At 47.2% G+C, this 21,000-nt stretch overlaps 1 protein-coding gene and 1 long non-coding RNA gene across 2 annotated transcripts in view; one reads left to right on the top strand and one right to left on the bottom strand.

Annotated features, from left to right (window-relative positions):
* Window positions 1-2: 2 nt before the first annotated feature.
* LOC109370174 (protein tweety homolog 3-like) overlaps window positions 3-21,000 on the top strand; it is a gene marked incomplete at its 5' end in the record, with an annotated part of 45,087 nt that continues 24,089 nt past the window's right edge. Inside the window, one exon of the mRNA XM_019620629.1 lies at window positions 3-107. Within this exon, the coding sequence (XP_019476174.1) occupies window positions 3-107 (105 nt within the window). The remainder of the gene's footprint in view (window positions 108-21,000) is intronic.
* Window positions 10,588-13,212, bottom strand: LOC109370243. The gene is made up of 3 exons (XR_002120212.2): window positions 13,018-13,212; window positions 11,010-11,155; window positions 10,588-10,866 (listed from the first exon to the last, which is right to left on the bottom strand). It is a non-coding gene; the product is annotated as an uncharacterized LOC109370243 (long non-coding RNA).

The raw sequence follows: 21,000 nt of genomic DNA, 5'->3' as shown, positions 1-21,000 counted from the left end.
ACTCGCCGCCCTGGTGGGTGAGCCTGCTGCACCGCCTGCCGCATCTCAGCCTGCGCTGGGAGCTCACCGCCGCCGACTTCCGCCCGGACGACGCCGAGTACCAGCAGGTGAGCGCGGCGGTCCGAGCGCGGTGCCGAGGAGGGGCCGCGTCCCCTCCGTCCCGTCTCGTTCCCTGTCCTCCCCGCCCGGGTGCGTTCCGTGCCCCGGGGCCGCCGGGTCGGACTCGCCCGAGGGTTCGGTGCCGCTCGGTTGGCCGCGTGGTTGCGATGATCGCGGAGCCGCGCGCTCTGTTGTCATCTCCGAGCCGCCTCTCGGAGCCGCGGCCGCCGGGATCGGTCGGCTGCACCATTTTGCTTTTGGAGCGGACTCGTGCCGTCCTGGAGCCGCAGCCGCTGCTGCGGGAAAAAGGCTCCGGCCGTGAAGGTGCGGGCGGTGCTGCGGCAAGCGCGGCGATCGGTGCGAGGCGGGAGCGCGGCTTTGGGGGGTGATGCCGGTGCGGAACGAGGGGGCGATGTGTGGATGCTGAGAAACGTCTTTAAACCAACGACCGGAGCGGAACGCTGACCCGGCTGGAGCATTTGGGACTTCGTTGCGTGAACTTGCTGTGGTTCCCGTGACCGAGGGGCTCAATATGGCCACGTAGGGCCGTGGGCCGCAGGCAGCCCGCTGTGCCCCGTGCCCCCTCTAGGCCGGGGGGCTGCGTGTGCTGTGTGAGCTCAGAGCTCACAGCCAGCTGTGCTGTGTGACCTTTGGGTGCCCTGCAGGTGTGTGGATTTCACCTAGATGGCCCAAAACGCTCCTTGCAGCGCTTTGCGGTTGTGTTCGTTGCTCAGATAATTTTACTGTAATCACATTCAGACTTCTGCTCTCTCCTCCTCCTCCTCTGTGTAGTGCAGTGCTGCCCTTCCTGCCATGCTGTTCAGGACTCCTCACATAGCAGCCAATGGCCTTTTCAGTCTGAACATCAGCTCGAAAGAAAATGTCTTATCAAATCCCAGCCCAAGCATCTGGATTACTGCGGGGTCTGTCTCTGGGAGCACGATGTGAATAGCAGCTTCGCTGATTTCAGGGCTGGGGAGGATGGCCGACTGCTCCAGCAATGCAGGCACTGTTATCAGTGCTTATATAACCGCGCTGCTGCGAGTTGGCACTGGAGTTTGTAGCCACATAGATTAATTCTAAGGCAGTGAAACAGGACAGCTTAATCCGGGAATGGGAACTGTAATGCTGAGTGCTCTCTCATGCTTCAAATTGTTCTGAATTCTGGCTTTTTCCATTTGCTTTATTATGAATTTGCATCCCTTGCTCTGCTTGCAGCCAGTGCTGGCATAGTTTCCCTTCTCTTTAGGAACCTGTCATGTTATGGAGGCGGAATCATACAAAATCCTGAAAATAAGGCAGTCCACTTCTTGATTTAAATCCTGTCTATAGCTCTCTTCTTCTCTGAAGGACTCATGAGTTGGCCCAGTTTGTGCTTGTATTTGTTTTCTACTCTGTTTGTGGTTGATGCCCTCGTTCTGAGGGCATGTGAGCTGTCAGTGCCCACAGTGTGTGAGGTCACTGGGGGATGCTCGCTGGGAGCGTATGGGGATGGGAAAGGACAGAGCGTCCCCGGCTGCAGTAAGGAAGGATTACCTTTGCTAAACTGAAAATACCTTCAAGTTTCCATGACTTCAAGCCATAGAGTAGTTGGACCGCTGTCAATAAATTAGGCATACAGCAGGTCACCTTATCCATTCTCATTCTGATTCCATGCGAGGAAGGAAGCAGTGTGTCCTTTCTGGTTCTCAGGAGGAGATTTCCCAGTCATGAGAGAGGGAAAACATTGCTTCTTTTATAAAGTACTGTTTCCTTTTGGATCTTCTTAGCGAAAGCCCACCCTCTCTGTGCTCGTGTTGTGATGTAGCCTTTGAATTTTGATATCTGTCACCATTTGAACAAAATATGAGATCCAGTGACTTGGATGTGGGTGCTGTCCTGTCACCTGTTGGAGTGCCACGTGCTGTGGGTGAGGAGGGTACAGATGTACCAGGGTGTAACCTCTACCTGTCAGGGATTACTGTAATGCCTGAGCCTCTATTCCACTGAAGCAGCAGACACGCTGTTGTCCCCTGAAACCTCTCTGAAGTGCATGTAGTTCTTAGATAAGCATACACTGTCTGTGTTTGAAATCCAGGTCTCCTGATACTCCGGGTGGTGAGCACATCTGCGAGGACCCAGACTTAACAGCAGTTCTGCTGCTCTGTCCCACACAGCCCTGTTCTACAAAGCAGTACACTGCTGTGCACTGGCCCATCTGGAGGCAGCCCCCCCAACCAGGGGGCTTCTTTTGTCTGAGAGCTTGAGGGGTGCTTATGGTGATGCTGCCCAAGGGCTGGGGTTGCTGCAGCTGGGGGCTTTGACCGTGTACCTCCTTTACCTTGAGTTGCTCTTTGAAATGCCATCCCCTGGTATTATTTACTTCTTATCTTCTCCCACTGCATATCATGTTGTGCTAGGTTAGAACACTGCGTGCAGCAGCAGAACAAATCCTCCCACCAGGACTGAATTGTTTCAGTATATGCATGGCCTTCAGGCGATTGGCTTCCCTCTCAACAGTCTGAGGGCATCTTCCCCACTCAGGGGAAGGGAGGTGAGCTTCAGCCCAGGGTGAGCTGTGATCCCTCACATCTGGGGTTGATGTGCTGGTGATCCCATCCCTACCTTCATGTGCTGCTCCATAGAGCCATCCCTACACAGCAGCTCATCTCTCTAGTTCCTGCCCTCCCGTGAGTCACTGGGATTGAAGATATCTTGATATGAACAGTTTTGTTCTGGCTGTATTCTCATCTGAGTCATACTGCAGTGCTCTGCAAAGCCTTTTCATTGTGTAGTGAGTCACAAACTCTGGAGTGAAGGGAATGTAAAAATGGAGCACAGCCTGTGTTCCCTCTGACAATTCTGGTTTCTGTGCCTTTTGCTGCTGAACAGATAATGGCCATTGCAGCAGTACTGTCCACTTTCTGATTAACTCGACTGGAAAATGAAGATGTTCCTTAGACTGCTGGTGTCACTAACTTAATCTGTTGCTTGTGCTTTATTGTACAGCATTGAATTCACTTTATTTCTGAGAGTTGGTTAAGGTACTGCGGAGGTCACGTGCTGGAAGGTGCACAGTGGATGTAGGGATAGTTGTTTGAGGTGGGGCCTTTGGTACCAGCAGGAAAGGAACCTGGAATGCTTCTCTGTAGCTCTTATGTCTCGCTGTGAGCTGAGAAGTGCTCTATAAACAGTGAAGACAGACTAGATATGGCTTAGTGGCTTGTGGTAGCAATGGAAGGACAGTTGGACTAGACTTGGACTAGTTGGACTAGGAAGGGCCGTTCCAACCTTGTGATTCTATGATTCTAAGAGGAAAAGAGGCTGCAAGAAGCTGAGCTGTGGAGTACCTGTACTTCTGCTCTTCTTAACTGCTGCAAAATGGTGAAGTTGACCTGAATCTGTGTAAATGTGGGCTCTGTGTGAAGCAGGCTAGAGGAGAGCAAAACCCTCCAGCGTATCTTTGAAGTTCTTTCCTTGCATCCCAGCAGTGCCGCTTCTGTTGCGCACAGACAGTAGGTGCAGGGGCAGCTGAATGTGCATGGGGAAAAAGCCTGGATGACGGATTCCCACCAGTTCAGAAGCACAGCCATGCTGAAGGTATCAAAGATAAGAACAGGGCTGTGCTCCAGTCCGTGGTTTTGAGATGGTCTATCTGATACTGTCACCCAGGAGGTTCTTTGTATGCACTGCTCGGTGCTGTGATGCAGTAGTATGTTTTTATCCCCTGATATATATGTGCTGGGGGACCCAGCAGCGTGAAGGGCTATGTAAACCCAAGGGTGCTGCCTTTTGTTGGCTTGCAAACTCATCCATGTGTGTTTCAACGTGTAGGCAAGAGTTCAGCACGGAATTAATTCTGTCAGGTACTCGCTGGCTCTGTGAGGCTGTTTCCCTGCACATAACAGCTAATGTCGTTCTTTGGAAGTATTTCTTGGCTGGGGAACCACGGTGAAGCCTGAACTGCCAAAAAACTTGGATTAGAGAGATTGTTTTAGAACTTCCTCTACTGTACTGGCATCTTATTTCAATGCTGAAACCAAGAGTCTTTCTGTAAATTGGGAACATGTGTCTTAGTCAAACTGGATGACGTGTTCTTGTCTAGTTGGCTCCCAGTCAACGGGTAATGGGCCTTTCTGAAGGGGGTCAGGCTGAAGGCTGCATTTGGGAACAGCTGGACCTCTTCCAAAGCCTGATCAGCATCCCGCTGCAGCATTCGTTTCTTCACACTTTCAGAAAGGTTAGGTGACCCTGGTTAGCAGAATCCAATGTTTTCTAATTATGCTGAAGTTGCTTTCAGATTTTGAAGAACTAATGGTAAATCCCTGCTTCCCTTTTCTCATCAGCGTTGGTTGCATGAGTAACCGTGTGCTCACACATCAGCCCCACTCCAGTCTGTTTGATCTGAGGGAACTGCAGCACAATGGCTGGCCGAGAAATGTGGAATTGAGACAGTTTTTGATGGTTGATTTACTGAAGTAAGGCACAGAAGGGTTTCTGTATACCATACATCCAGTTGCACAGCAGCATATGGTATACAGACAGGGAACGAAGTCAACCTCTGCCAGCTTTCTGTCTGCAGCCGTACTTTTTTGCTGACCCATGCTGTGCTGCTACGTTTTCAGATGGTCTCCTGAGGGCTCACAGTTTCTGGAAACCCTGACTGTGGATTGCTGCACTGTGGTCAGAGAGCAACATTTCTAAACGTATGGTTTTAGCAAACCTAAGTATGCACAGAGGTAAAGGATGGCTCGGGGAAATGTGGAATGCATTGTGAAGGAAAGAGATCAGGGTGTGCAGAAGTGGAAACTCTTTGCTGTGTACGTGTAGAATCCTGAAAGTATTAATCCTATGCAGAGAAGATGTTGCCAGCCCTGCTGAACTTTCCAGTGCAAGGAAATCCTTATGCTGTGCCTGGCTTGGGCAGCATCATGCTGCTCTCAGCTGCACCAGTGGAACCAGTGCTAAACCAATGCTCTGCTCACACAGTGAGCAGCTGCTGGCACCTTGCTGGCACCTTGGCACAACTGAAACCAGTTGTTCTGTTGAAAATCTTGTTGTTTTTTTTTCTTTCTATGAGACCTGTGTCTCCTGATCAGGTCTGAAGCACAAACAATGTCAATCTTAGGTGCTGCATCCACCTCCTCTGAGAGCTGGAGGTGTGTTACACTTGTGTGCACACAGGTGTCTGTTGGCTTGCAGCAAGTACTGCTCAAGAACTTACAATTTTGCCTTTGCTTTCAAAACAGAGTAAGCAGAAACAGGAAATGCAGATGAGGTTGTCTGAAATAGTTTGCCACCGAAATGATGCAGCTGCTTAGGAAGCTTCTTTTTGGTGTCTAGATACAAAGCCCGACCACTGGTGTTCTGCAGAAAGGACCATGGAAATCAAATAGTTCACTTGATCTTTTTTTTTTTTTTCTTCTCCTTGATTCTTAATGCCTTTTTCTTTTTTTTTTTTTGAGGGGAGCAGAATCCATGCTCTTCCAGTTAACAAAAAGCCTTTGTTTGAATGTTCATCCAGTAAAACAAGCAATGATTCAAGCAGATGTTGGTGTGGAATTTATTGCTGCTTATTTTTCATTATTAGGGAAAGTGAGAAGTTCTCACCCAGAACATATCTCATTAGGCATGGCTGGAGATTAAGGGTGGAAGTCAGGTGCTTTCCTCTGTCTTAATCCCAAGGCTTTGAATGTGGATTAAGGGAGCTGCGCACAACTCTTCTTTATCTCTCTCACTTGTATTTTGGATTAAATTTATTTTTGAACCTGTAAACAAAAATCTGTCAATTGAGAATGAGTCAGACGAAGATTTGGTGCCTTTGTCACACTGTGTTTCTTGATGCAGCATCTTTGGTCAGCTGAAGGATGGGCATCTCCAGACCTCTGGCATCTCTTTTCCTTTTTTTTTTTCTTCCCCTTTTTCACTTATATTTTCCTGCTCTCTCTTCCAGGACAAGGCTAATTTTACACCTCTTTCCTGCTAGTTCCCACTCACCTGCACACTTAGTGGTGCAAAGCTCTTATAACTAAGCTCCTGATGACTGTCAGCTCTCCTCTGGTCTCTGTTTTGTCTTTTAGCAGTAAGCTTTCTACCAGCTACACTGAGATTTCCCATTCCCCTTGAGTGGGTAGGAGAACTTGGCTTGGTTTCAGCTGAGCGAGGTTCCCATCGCTGGGGGAAGGGCCGTGGTGTCTGGGAATTTCTTTGAGATTCGGACAGGGCTTGAGTAACCTTGAAACATACCAGGATCGGCTTCTGAACTGAACTTTTTAAACCAGCTTGTGCTCTTGAGACATGGATAAGGCTTAAAATACTTGGAGACGTACTGATGTGCTGGAGGGTTGTCTCAAATAATTAAACACCCCATAACTGCTGCCTTCTGAGCAAGGCTGTCTGCTGCTCGGTGTGCCATCCTGCTGCCTGTTCACTGGAGATGATGATTAGCAAGGCAGGTGAACGAATCTCGGAGGAAGATTGAGGTCATGCAAGACTTGCTGTCCTGGAGATGCACTCAGATGACAGCCTAAAAAAAGTGGCTGAGAAAACTTGTTGCATGACTGCAGTGAGAGACCAGGAATTGGTTACATGTATTCCCAACTGAGAGAGAGCCTTAGCTGCACTGTGAGGGGGTCAGCAGGTACCCAGCAAATAGTCACTGTGCGGGCAGGGTGCTGCTGATGCTTTCTCCTCTTTCCTTGTCTTATCCTATATAAATACATATGTTTATAATATAAAAGCCAAACTCAGCACACTTTCATACTGTAAAGTCTTTAATCTCAAGCTTTTTTTCTTTAGGTTTCTGGTGGTGATCAACTTGTAGTTTTTTCAACATCATGGGATCTTTGGTTAGCCACAAATGTGCGTGCTCCTGTAAAGCAGTCATTTGTGTGTGCTTGGGGCTGCAGGGCTGTTATTCTCTTGCCAAAAGAGCAGAGGAGGGGGGGGAAAGGTTAGCATGTGTAGGTAGGGAGGTTGATGTAACTCAGTCCTGATACTTATATTGCTTCCCTTCTCTGTGCACTTGGAAATGATGGTAACATTTAGAACAACTTTTGCTTTTCCATGGCCCTGGGCTTGTTAGTTCTGGCAGATGTAGCTGTGCCAGGCTTCTTGGAGTTATCATTTGAGCAAGGAAGCATATTTTACTCCAGTGGTGAGAGCAACCCTGCAACCAAGCAGGGGAAGGAGCTGCCCCTCATCCTGGAGCTGCAGCTCAGATTGGCGTTTCCTTGCTTAGAATGCTATGGGCTGGCTCTGCCTGGTCAGTCCCATAACAGTGCCACACGTGCATATGCACCAAAGTCCTTTGCAGTGTAAAATTAGGGATGAAAGATAGTGCTGATCAGTCCTGACAATGCCGGGCTTATTCCTGGATGGGGAGACTCTGGCATGTGGAGAATGGATGTTTCACAAATGTGCACCACATTCAGATGTGTTGTTATGCCAGTGCTGGTGTCTGTGCATGGGCACCCTTTTCAGTCTATAAAACGCCGCTGTTCATGCGGTGAATTTAAACAAGCCTGCTATTCAACACTGAAATTCAAAATAACTCCAAAACCCAAATGGAGGCACTTGAGTTGCATAATGGTGTCTGTTACAAGAGGGCTCTGGCAGATGATGTAATGCCCCTCAGATAATGGCGGGCTGTGGGAGAGGAAGGGGGTCTGGGTATGGGTAATGGTAGCAGAGCTATCTGTCGGGTGTTAATTAGCCAGCTTGAGTAATCCCAAGGTCAATTGGGTTATAGTTGTGCATGTGGAAGAAAAAAAAAATACTTGTTGCTCAGTGCTGCCTGTTGTTTCTGGCAGTTATAATTTTTTAGTGTCCATAGGCAGATTGATGGGCAGAGCAGGACCTCGCTGTGCATTAGGCTTGCTGTTTGGGGTGGGTTCTCCTGCAGCCTCACAGTGCTCCCAAGCTCCCAGTGAGGCTGGCTGTGGCTGCTGAGAGCACTGGGACCACAGTGTGCCTTCCCTTCTCATTGCTGCAATTGTTGCTCTTTGCATCTGGGCTCAGCCTGCAGCTCTGTTGTTTGAGCACTCATAACAGATGACTTTTACTGTTCCCGAGGCCTCTGGCAGTTTTGTGGTGTGTTGCTTTCCTTCCTCTAAGCTTATGTTGAACTATCCCTTCCTTGTGTCCTTCATTCTAGGAGCAGCCCTTCCTCCTGTTGCTGTGTGCTGACAGTGCCCCTGCACCCCTCTCTGGCTGCTGTAGGGGGATGGGGTGAGGCTGCTTCCCTGCCCTGCTCCTCAAACCCTTTCTCCCCTGTTTTACAGTATTCACTCCAGGAAATGCTGAGAAAGTTGAGAGTAATGGAATTCATGAAATTCAAGCTGTGCTTCAATGGAAACGTGTTTTCAATTTCTGCCTCCTTGGGAGCCCAGCACTGTACTGCAATTGTTAGAGCTGGGGGTTGGGGCTGGGATGAATGGAAGTGGAAGCAGCGCTCGGTGCATCCTGCACTGGGCCTGCCTGCTCTCTTGCACTGCAGGACTGCTGTGTGATTTGTGATGGCTGCATTCAGCTGTCCAGAAGGCCCAGGCCTCTTCCTGTGGAGTTCACTCTGGCTGTAAGGCCTGAGTGGCAGCAAGGTGCTGTGTTGGGATGTGACAGAGGGACCGGGAGCAGAGAAAGCCCCTTGGAGTGTCCTGCTGCTGACTTAGGGTACAAATTAGAATGGTGACTGGAAAGCTTTTGGTAAAACTCATTAATTCATTCCTTCTTAAATTAGATGCCCAGCTACGGGCTTGTAATTCTCAGAGCCTAGGAGCAATTGTAGTTGTGACAAACTGTGCTGCATCAATCGCAGAACTCTGCCTTTTGGTAAACGGACCCCTGTGAGCTCTTGGTTCCCTTTTGGAAGGGTAGAACAATGAAGGAAGCAGCTGAGATGCTCTGTGTGTGACCTGCTGCATCAAACCTTGTGGTGGTAATGAAGAGGAAAGGGTGGAGCTGCCCTGCTGATGTGCTGCTTTTTGGGGAAGGTGTCATCAGATAACTTTCAAGTGAAGATGGAAGGAGAGGAAATGTAATAACTTACACAAATGTCTTCTAATCAAACTAGTTTCTTCTGGAGTTCTACTCTTACAGTAAGAATCCAATGAGCTGCTTGCTGGCTTTGCACACACAGCTTGTTTTGCTGTTTGGAATTGGGAAGCAGCTGAGTTCTAAAACAAAAAGTACCAGGTGCTTTTTCTTGAGTCTTCTGGGGCATGAAAATGATAGTAAACTTGCATCGTGTTGAAATCTCTTCCTGTTTTTGAAAGGAGGAAGAAAACTTTGTTGTATGTGGCCCCAACAACACATGACTTGAGCCTGAGGAGAGAAGTCTGTACTTCTGGTAATTTTGGAGGAGAACTGGATGGAAGGTTAAAAATCCATCAGAGAGAGTTGTTGTTTCTACCCCCATTGCAACTCTACTTGTAGTTCAGATTGCTGAGTGCAGTGGTAGATCCTGAGAATAGGATCTCTGTGTAGCTTCGGACTGACAGGCTGTCAAGTGTGAGCAATGCTGGAAGGCAGAGACCCAGAACAAGGCTGTGGTGGAGATAGTTGGCTGTCACTGTGCTTAGACAGACACAGTTAAAAAGACAGGATGTTTTCTTTTCTTAGAATTTGAACTTGAGTAAGGTTAAAGTCAATGCCTTGGACTACAGTGGACAGGAGTAATTACACAAGGCTATATCAGATGTCCTCCATTCATAATGACAAGTGTAAATGTACATGTTCCCTTAAAAGGAAAACTTCTAATTGCATTAAGAGGCAGAAAAAAAGAATCATCTGTGTTGGTCTTTTTTTTTTTTTCTTCCTGTCTGATGTAGTGGAAAGCAGCACTAGCACATCCAGCGAGGACAGAATGATTTACTTGACACTTCTCCTGTAGCTAAACAGAAGCCTTTACTTTGGATGAGAGTGCTGTTCTCAAAACACCACATAATGTTTCCTGTGTGCCTCGTGCTGTTTCAAAATGTGACCTGTGTTTTGTGTCCTCCCATCCCTCCCTGCAGCCTGAGTTCATGCAGGTGTATGGGCTGAGCAGTGGAGCTGGTTGGGGCAGGGCGCCATCCCTGAGCTGAGGTCCAATTCTGTGTGTGTGTGTGCAGGGAAGTTCTTGCAGATTGAACTACAGATGTGGAATCAGCCTGAGTAGGCAAGCTGATGGCAGCAACTAGTTTACAACATTGATATAGCCTTTTGTTCCAGTAAGTATAACAAGGCGAAAGTCCTGGTTGACCTCAAGACCAGGGCCAGGCTTGGTGTGTTGATGGGCTTGCTTTTCCAAAGCATTGTAAACACTTTAAATTAAAGGGTGAACTAAAGGTGATGACTACAAAATCCATCCAGTCCCATTGAGGAAATACTCACTGTGGACACACAGTGCTTGAGGATGTGTTCCCAGCGCTGTGTGAGCAGGCAGCTCTGGGAGAGGCAGCGTGTTGGTAATGCTGGGAGCATGCTGCTGAGGTGTAAGTAACGAGGCCGGACAGTTTACTGCAGCTCTGCTGTTTTTATTAGTGCAGCTTTAGCCTCGGGCAGAGCGGAGGTTATGGGGAAAGGAGGAAGGGATGTGCTGTGAACTTACATCCTCTCCCAGCAGATGATGAGAAGCAAGGTATGAGGATCTCCTTACCCTAATCCCCACTGGAGCACTAATTCTTCTTGTTCCTGTACATCTTTCTTAACTCTGAAGTTCTTACTGAGGCAAGTGCTGCTGGGTCACATGCATGCCTCACTCCAGTGCCCTTTCCTCTTCTTTGGTGTTTGTGTGGGTTCTGTTGGTGTCTGTTAAAATTCAGTTGCCTGCTGTTCATTTTTTCCTCAATAAAATATTGATTTCTGAGAGTGCTGTTTGTCTTACTACAGTTCCTAAGTACATTAAATAGCTATTTGCTAGCTATTGTGCCTTCTGCCTGTGACTGACCTACCTCTTCATGTCTTCCCAGTGCTGAGGAGCACTGCAGCTCAAGGCTGCCTGGTGTCTGAATAGCTCTGCTGATGGCAATGGAGCACAGCCAGGGATGGTGTCCTCTGGGATCAGAACAGCAGCACATCGAGCGACTGAGATGTAGTTCTGCAGATATAACCCATGGGCAGGACTTTCAGCACTTAATAATTACATTAGGTTGATTTGTGCTGTCTTTGTTAAGAATAACCTTGTTTACTTGGTGCAGTTTATTAAGGGTTCTAAGAAGGAACCACTGACATCCTAGCCCAGTTTGTTCTTTCCTTCCTGCCCACAAATGCGTACAACACATTTCTGATACCAAAACTAGCTGTGCAGGATTTCTACTTTGGAGATGTTCTCAGCCTCTGCCTCACTGCTGCCTTCTGGAAACCCATCAGTCTGTTCTGAGCAAGCAGGTCCTGAGTGCTCTGTGCAGCTGCATGCAGACTGGTCAGCAGAGAGCCTGCCTCCCATGTGCTGTGAGCATAAAGCCAATTCTTCAAGGGCTGACACTATTACATACAGCTTCTGCAAATGACAGTGTAACCTTCAGCTTAGTAAGTAGAAAAGTGCCTTGTTTGATTTCTGGTGCTAGGACTGGACTCTGCAGGCTGCCTGGGCTGCTCTCCTTGCTGTCTAACATGTAACTTCCAGCCAGCCCCTCTCCTTGTGCCCCTGCTAATAGCAGAGCTCTGCATTCCAGGCACGTTCTCATCCCGCCCTGCTCGCTCGGGCTGGGTTAGTCATGCATGTCACTGTGTGTCAGATCTGCCTCTCTCTGCTCTCTGAATCCTTGCTTTATAAAAGACAGTAATCAACAAAAGGGTGGTTAAAGATGCAGAGCTTGGTTATAGGCTCTTGTCACCTCTTTCACTGTGATCATTGACTAAAGAGAGCGTTTTGAGCACAGAAGAAATTCCAGGGTCCTGGGAAAGTGGCTGAGGCCCCCCTGCTCAACTGTGGAGCACTCACTAATTTTAGTGAGTGCCAGTGATGTGACTGTGAACCACCTGTTTTCTAGGAGAAAACTAAATGAAAGCTTAATGCTGTGCCATTCCTCACAGTCAAATTGTGCCTCTGGGAGTTACTGTTAGAGCTCCCTGTCACTGCATGGGGATTGTGTCATGTCTGTAAGAGTATGCAGCAAACTGCATGGGTTCCTTTGCTTGCACATCTTTCACCTGCAGGTATAATCTTGTGGCCACTTAATCACTTCCATAGCAACCAGCCTGTCATAAACAGGATTATGGTGCCAGTAAGGGTGCAGGGCATGGAGAACCAAGGCAGGGAGTCTTCCCTCATGCAAATACCCTCACTGATGTGGGATAAGGAGGACGATGCAGAGAGGTGTGCACTGGGGACGCTCTGTTTATGTGCTGCTGGGGAGCCTCCACATCAGGAGGTGGGAGGAGGACACGTGTGGTGGGAGATGAGTCCTTGAACTGCCTCAGGAAGGTGAGCCCGTGTGGTTGGCCAACCTACGTAAGCACCATGCAGAGCCCGAGATGTAAGTGCTGCTGTGCCTCAGCCAGTGTGATTAAAATCTCAGAGACCAGGGGCATGTTGTGACCATCTAATTTTGTACCTGCCTTCTTCATACTCCCCTCATGAGAGCATCCTAGGTTCCCCGCTCTGGGTGGGGTAAGATTATTCTATTACAAAGTACTGATTGCATTAATTCTATTAGTATTATCATAGAATGACCTGAGTTGAAAAGGACCACAATGATCATCCAGTTTCGACCCCCCTGCTATGTGCAGGGTCGCCAACCAGCTGATCAGGTTGCCCAGGCCCCCATCCAGCCTGGCCTTGAATGCCTCCAGGGATGGAGCATCCATAATCTATCTGGGCAACCTGTGCTCAGAGTTAAATTAAAATGCTGTCTGAGAACATGCTCCATCTTAATTTCTGTCTTTAGTTTTGTTTGAGTTGGCAGTTTCACTGTTGAAGATGATGGAAGGAAGGAGAAAAATCAGAAGTTTCTTTACCTTCTTTTAGCATTGAAGGCTGATGGTGTCCTGTGAGATTCTTCTGCAGGCCATAAGGAGAAGTTTTGTAGGAAGTTCAGGTTGGATATTAGGAAAATGTTCTCAGAGCGGTGATGAACTGGCTCAGGCTGCCCAGGGGGATGTGGGGTCACTGTGCCTGGAGGTGTTCCAGAACCATGGGTGTGTGGCACTGAGGGATGTGGTCTGTGGGGATGGGTTGATGGCTGGACTAGGTGACCTTAGTGGGTCTTTTCCAACCTTTATCGTTATAAACAGAAGTAGAACTCATTTGCTTACACACAGTTGTTGCTGGAGGTATCATGGTGGGGTTTATGCTGCTTGGAGTTAAGTGAGAACAGTTACTGAGTGCTTTGTAAGGGTGTCTGAGCAAATGCCCTGCTCTGCTTTGTTTGTAGTTCATGCACTGCTTACTTTCATTCAGTGAAAGCTCCATGAAGCTCCCAGAGTTGTTGCAGATATTTGCTTTGTCGCTTCAGGGAATCTTATCTCAGGGCTGCTCAAATCTCCTTTCTAGAGGATTGCTCTCACTTCTTGCAATGTTTGGGTGATGTAACAAATGGTTTGATTGCTTCAGTGAGGCAAAAGTACTGCTTGGCTCTTTCCCAGCAGCTTTAACACCTGCTAAAAGGTTGAAGGATTCCAGGCAACTGCTGCCAACCCATCAAGGCTTTGAGAAGTCTCTTGTCAGAGATCCAGCATTTTGTATATGTTGGGAGTTGGATATCATTCCCCATTAATCTAACGCAGTTGGTCTGAGCAGTTCTAACTCTGCTGCTCACACTATTTCTGTGTTGCTGGTGTGTTCAGGGAGCTGATGGGAGTTTGTGGCATGCGATTGTAATCACTGGTGTTGAAGTGAAAGAAGTGAAGTAGGCTTAGGAGGGCATGGCAGTCATCTTTGTACCTTCAGAGAATCTCCATTGGCTGTAGTTTTACTGTGGGTGGGGTGGTCAATGAGGTCATCCTCTGTCATACGTGTTGCTTGGGAGTTCCTGAACAGCCCTGCTTGCAAAGTGGTGAATCCTACTTTGTGATAAGCTTCCAAAGTGGCAAATTGCTGATTGCACAGGTGAGGACCCTTGGTGCTTCAGAAAAGCTGTTTTCAAATGCAGAGTAAATTGTGAAGAGAAATGTAGGTATGAACACGGCAGGTTTCTATGAATCCAAGGAAAGCCATTAATCTGGCAGAAGACAACTGGCTGAAAGTCCATGCAGCCGCAGAGTGAACTGGAAGACACCTGAGTTAAAAATAAACGAAGAAGGAAGTGGTTGGCAAACGGAGTGAGGAACCAAACCCCAATTCCTATGCAGATCTGATGAAAGCGCATTTCAGGAAATGCAGCAGCCAGAAAAGCTGATGGTGTATTTCTATGTTCAGCACTGGGGAACCTGTAAGGTCAGAATGCTGACTGGATAGCAGCTGTTTGGCTGGAGTGCTCCTGGCTTGCTGTAGCTCTCCATGCAGAGAGAGAACCTATCTCAAGCACTGGTTATTAATCTAAAGGTAGCACTGAGAAGATGCGGCAGTAAGGCTCACAGCATACCTAGCTAGAGATGAAACAAAAACAGCTCAGGACTATTCTGAGAGAGGGGAGAAGCTTCAGTCAGTTGGGGTTATGCAAGCAAATGTACTTCCTTTTCTCTTCATAGTTTTGTGCACAGCGAGCAGTGTTGCAGCTGCTGTCTGAGGGGAAGCTTCAGTGTGTTTAAATTTTCAAGGTCAAAAGCACAGAGCTGCTGAGTGCTGTTGGTGGGGGATGAAGCACTTCTGAAATGTGGGATGGATGAGGCAAGGTCTGGAGAGATGGGGTAGCTCTGTATCACAAGTGTCCAGAGTAGCTTTCATTTCCCAGTGTAACGCAGTATGAATAATTGCAGAGGATAAGCTGACCACAAGTGGGAAGCAAATTTTCAGTACCTTTACCAACGTACAGAGTTCCCTTTGAGCTTCTGGGGATCCCTTTTTCTGTAGATGTACTCTGGCATTTGGTGCGCCCCTGCATCAGCAAACTGTGCATTGGGTAGCCCTGGAGCACTGCTGGCAGGTGAAGGCACACCATGACGATGCCGTGGCAGCAGGGGCTGATTCCTGCTATCGTGGTACTAACACCCATTCTCCAGGCCCAACCTAGAAGCAGCAGCTCCAGGTAACAGCTGCACAGCTCAGACAGCACAGAGGGGCAAGATGTGGTGGCAGAAAGTAAAGAGGCACTGATCTACGGAGCTCCAAGCAGCTAAAGCTGCAGCAGAGCGTACAGTGCTTCAATTCCTGCCTTGAACGCTGATCCAAGCAGCGCTCTGCTGTAAGGTGGGTGCTTTGCTGTAATGCCTTCCCAGCTGTTGCTGCTATGAAAACAAATGTCAAAGGACTCCATTTCTGACAATGGCCCTCTCTCAAGGCACTGCAGTGCTGAGAGCTGCTGGCTTAGCATAGCAGGGGCGGCTCAAAGCAGCTGATAAGCGCTGAGCATTTCCTGCTGAAATTATGACCGAGTGACTTAGAATTCTGCTGCCTTGCACATTTTTCAATCCCTGACGTTATAGCCAAACCCTGGTTGCCTCAATTGTCACCACATCCTCTTTTGCATCTGTAAACCGCAGGAGGATTTCTTGGTGTCCAAATCTGCAGCGCGTGCGGGTTGGGGTCAGTAATAGGAGAGGTCACTTCGTTCTGGGAACTGTAAAGCATTACAAAGTGCTTCCTTTCCTGTGCTGTGTTTTGGAAAAGTATTCTTTATAACCCAGGGAAGCAGGGCGCTGTCAGATTCTGTTGGTGTGGTGTGTTTTTTTTTCCCCTCATTGTTCAGGTGCTTAGCTGTGCTCCAAGAGAAGGTTTATTGTTGCCTTTTTCTTTACCAGTTGAACAAGTGCTTTGAAGTTTTGCTTTTAAAATAAATAAATAAATAAACAAGCTGCCTTGAGCTCCTGCAAGTCAATTCAAGCGAACTGACTTCAGCTTTATCTAGCTTTACACACAAGAGATAGCGTGGCTATGCGCAGTTTCAACTTTGCTTCGTGGTTTTGTGCAGCACTCTGCACAAAGCTCAGCACTGAAAAGCTGGATGTTGTTAATAGCATCATCAAAGAGAGAGTGATTGTTTGAACTGCTGGGGGAGCAAGACCTGTGTGCATTGGAGAAGCTGTTTCCTGCATCAGTTGTGAATAAATCCTTGCTGAAGACTTGCTCGTGTGTTCCTTGTTGCACAGCGTTCTTGTACAAGAGTGAAATAAACTTCTGATAGTACTATATTCCAACAAACCAGGAGTTATTTAAAATTGGATTTGGGCTTTAAGCATGCATGTTTATGTGTTTAGTCCTTTTCAGGCAAGACCTCAGTGGAAAAATAGTGCAAGACTGTGGCTTTCAGTACCATATTATTTTGTGTAAATGGGACTTGAACATGAGGACCTGTGTGGGGAATCCTAAAACTGATGCAACTCTCCCATCCTCAACCAACCGTGCAGCTTCAGCCCTTTAATTGTGCTTGTCTGAGGTGGAAGTTTGTGGCTTCTGAGGTCATTGTTACTCAGTCCCCAGCCAAGGGAAGGCAGGAGGGCATGTCTGGGTTGGTGGCATAACGCTCTGCCCCCAGGGCTGCCCGGTGATCACACAGAGATGCTGATCTGGCTGTGGGCAGCTTACAACACCATGCAGAGGCAGGTCTGAAGTTACAGGATAACTCGCCCTGCTGCTGACCTGAGCTGTTCTACAGGCTTGAGGTCAGGGTATCTGAGCTGTTGCAACCTGAACAGCACCGAGCCCTGACCCAGATATAAAACACAACTTTCTTCTTATTATCTCTCTGTTGTAACCCTGGTGTGGCTCACTGTGCCTGCATACAGGGCCACATTGGATGTTGGGTTGAAATGAAGGGCTATATCAGTTCTGCAGGTGAACTCCCTGGTGTTTGAGTATTCTGTTGTGCAATATGTAACTTTAGTCTGCCGCTGGGAAAACACTTCTACCAATCAGTTGAACTTGAGGCAGGAACAAAGTGCCCACGTGTCATCATGCTTTGGCACTTAGTATGGTTAGGGGGTGTGTGGAAAAGCACAAGGCTTTGCGTTGAGTCTCCCTTCTCGGGGTGTTGAATCAATGAGCAGAATTCAGGAGCCAGGTAGAAGGTTCCTGGCTGCTTCTCTCTTCTTGTGGTCCGATAGCTTTTTCTAAACCTTAGTGGTTTCATGGAGGAAAAACACACTTCTGGGTTTGGCTTATAGATTAGCTGCTTCCTGCTCTTTATGACTTCTTTCTGGTATGGAATCAGAAACAATGCAGGGCTTGGAAAGTTGATAGAACAAACCATTGCACAACCAGTAACAAGAGGTTTGTGATAATGCTTAATTTCATGGCTGTGGAATTGTAGCTGAGCAGGGGATGTTGCTGTTAAGTGAACCAATGCACCCTTCTCCTTGCTTTTTCTTTCCTTGCTTCTTTCTCCCCTTAAAGACCTTATTTTCCATTACTTTAATGCTCTTGAGCTGTTCTGGCTGCCACTTGAACACTTGATTTATATATTTTTATTTCCCCCTGCTTCTACAGCAATGGATTATGTGAGATTTGATGCTCTCATTGTGTGCACACCTCCATACCAACAGCTACAGAGACGATGTGAGATCACACAGAGCCACGTGGTGCTAACACTGAAGGTCTGAGGTGGTGGTGTAATGTCGTTCTGCAGCTGGATGAGCAAGAATACCAATGATGGCCATTTCTAGCTCCCTGGGGTTCAGCTGTGTGTCTGAAACACAGCAACAGCCCCCACCTTCCCTACACATTTCCCTGCTGTGAGTCTATCTGTGTTTTGAAGCCCTTTGCTAAGGTGCACCTCTTCTAAAGAGTAATGAGGTTGAAAGCAAGATACAGGGCTGTGTGACCAGCTACAGCCCATCCATTTATCAGTGAAATTGTTTTCCAGTGCTGCATGCAGAGAGAAACTGTCAAGGCTGATAAATGCGCTCGAGCTTCTTCACTTCTTCATTCTCCCTAGAGCTCAGTTTCCAGGAAGAAATATTGATACCTAAAGTATTGGAGATACTCATCAGGGACCAACCTGGAGTGGAGATGGGGCAGGAATATTTTGTATGGGAGCTGGCTGGGTATGCAGTCAAAACAATAAACAGTTTATTTGTTTTATGAAGATTTTACTTAACAAGAAAAGGGAAGGAACCGAACTTTGTATATTGAAGTGTCTGGGAGGGGACATCCTTTCAGATGTTTGGTGTGTTGGAGATAACGGCACCCTTCCTTTCATCAGTAGCCCTTTTTCTAAGTGCTTTTTGAACGCAATGCAGAGCCAGTATGTCAGGGGCTCTGGGCATCTTATTTCTGTGCTCTAGCTGAAATAGCTCTTCCTGCTGGAGCTGACATCGGAAATGAGCTGAGCTGCACATGCTGAACAAGAGGAAGATGGGCAGTGGCCTGCTAGCAGGAAGCTTGTTAGTTCTGTTTATCTGTTTGGCAGCTTGGGAATAGCTGGTTTTGAAATGCTGTGAGTTTGGCATGTGGGAGCATTTACTGTTCTGTTATCTATGGAAGCCCATTGGGAAGAAGTGGTATTTTATGACTCAAAGCTTTATATGGAAACAAAAATTCCCCCTCTACCCACTTTCATAGAGAGATGTGCCTTCACCTGTGTGTATCCCAGCCAATGCCTGGGATATACAGATGGACATGCTTCAGCCCCAGTCACATTGCCTTGTGGTAGTTAAAAATTATGCTGCTATTCCTGGGCTCCATAGATGAAATTTCAATTTAACTTTAGAACCTCGTGCCCTTTGAATAGTCTGTTCTTATAGTATCAGCATACGTGTCAGTATTCGAGAGTTGCGTTATCTTAAAGATCATAAGGTACATTCATGCTTTTAAATGCTTTAGCCCAAAATGAAATATAAATTGACTTTTTCCCCTGTTTAACCATTGTGAGAGTATTTTTTTCTCTAAAGGAGGAAATTTCTTCTTAAGTACACATTGAAGTAATAAACATGTCTTCAAAATGAATGATGAGCTCTTCCTAAACACAAACAGTACTGACAATCTGTGGGTGCTTTTTACTTACTTTGGAATGGGAGTAACTTCAGATTAGCAGTAGTTCTTGGGGGTGGTTGTGTTTTCCAGGAGGAAATTTGAACTTGAGGAATCACTTGAATGGAATTCCTTGGGTAGCAGCTTTGTCCTGCACCAAGGAGAGCTGTTGTGCTGGGAGAGAAATCGCTAGGGATGTGACAACAAGGAGGGAAGGCTAAACCTAACTTGTCTAGTTGTCTGGAGATCGAATGCTCCATTGGAGTGATAGCCTGGGGAGCTGAAAGGGTCTTTGGTGCCTACAGCAGTGAATGACATGAAATACAGCTGCTTGAGTCCTGGGACATCAGAGCTTGTTTTGAGCTGACCTCCCATTAAAGGACTTGAAAAGACAGCTTCTCCAAGCCAGCTTGTCCAATTTGATTAGATTGTATCTGGAGCGTGATTGAATTTGTGGACAAGATTATGAAAAGCACCATGACTGTCAGTGAGGTGAGTGGGCTTTTGAGGGAGAGCTCTCTTTGTATCTCGGAGGTAGTGCCTGTGAGGTCAGTTATGGCTATGAGTTGCCTTGGCTTTAGCTGCAGGTTCAGCGTTCTTGCTGTCATGCCATCAGTCTTACAAATACATGGGCTGTTTGGGACTTGTTTCCTGAATGTGATATTTGCATTACTGTAGGACAGGCTTCAGTCTGTCCTGAAACAGGAGGTTTTTTTCTATTGTGGCTGTTACCAAAGTGGTCTTAGATCCTGGGATTATGGGAAAAGCTTTGATCACCAAGCACAGAAACAAAAATAGGTATGCTTGTTAGGTTGGAGTTGTTTGCTGTGCTTTGTTTCTTCAGCAGGTCAGATTTGATAAATAACAATTCTGGATAGCCTACTTAAATAACAGTCTCGATATTTGTGAAGTGGATATCAGCCAGACTTCCATCTGAGGATGTGAAGATTTTACAGCCTCTTGTAAGAGGAGAGGAAAACCTCAATACCTCTTTTCTTAGGATCATAGAATGGCCTGGGCTGAAAAGGACCACGATGATCATCTAGTTTCAACCCCCCTGCTGTGTGCATCCTCACCCAGGATGGACAATTGCTAAGGTTTAGAGGCAGCTATGCTGCCTACTGCTGTGGGGCTGCATCAGTGTGTGTGGGGGGTGAGGCAGCACTGTCACAACTGCCCATGCTGTGTCCTGAGCATCTTCTCTTGCCCATCATCCAGCAGTGATGGTGGAGAAAGGCAGAATAATCTCCAACACATTGCCATACGGCTGCAGCTGTAAATGTGGACAGCAATACTTTGTGGGGAGATCCCACTCACGGAAGCTGTGCTTCGTACCTCTTTTCTGTGGCAGTAAAAGCAAGCTAATGCAGAAATAACAGCAATTTCCAAGCCTGAGAATGGTGCACCTGTAAATGACTGTAAACCTTTTTTCCTAAAGCTTTAAATAACCAAGAAATCTAATATTTAGCTGTCTGCTTATCAAATGTCTCCACACCTCATTTGGTTGTCCTGAACTCAAAGGAGCTAACGAAGATGCGACAGACTTTCAAATGAAATTGTACTCTTGGTCCCTAAAATTTTTTTAAATGCTTCTGAACTTTTCTCTGGAAAGGAAGTGTGTGGGGAAGGTGCTGTATTTCTTTTTCTTTGGTTAATGTTTTTATTTTGTAAATGTCAGCGTGGTCTCAGACTGTGGTACCAGAGCCTTTTCTGTGGAGAAGCCAAGATTGGTTTGCTTTCCTGTTGTGACTCTTTCCTCCTTTGCTTTCTTAAGTTAATGGAGTGCAACACCTACAAGCACAGCACTGATGCTCGTGCTGTTTTTGAGAAGTATTAACACCTTCTGGGTGCCAGCACCGCTCCGACCTGCCAGACACCAGCACAACTGCACATCTCACCCCATGCCTGTGCCTGCAGTTGTCTTCATACTGAGCCAT

The sequence above is a fragment of the Meleagris gallopavo genome, chromosome 16 (assembly GCF_000146605.3).
Source record: "Meleagris gallopavo isolate NT-WF06-2002-E0010 breed Aviagen turkey brand Nicholas breeding stock chromosome 16, Turkey_5.1, whole genome shotgun sequence".
Taxonomy (NCBI): domain Eukaryota; kingdom Metazoa; phylum Chordata; class Aves; order Galliformes; family Phasianidae; genus Meleagris; species Meleagris gallopavo.
The sequence above is the reverse complement of the archived record's forward strand: the minus strand, read 5'-3'. Positions and strand labels throughout refer to the sequence as shown.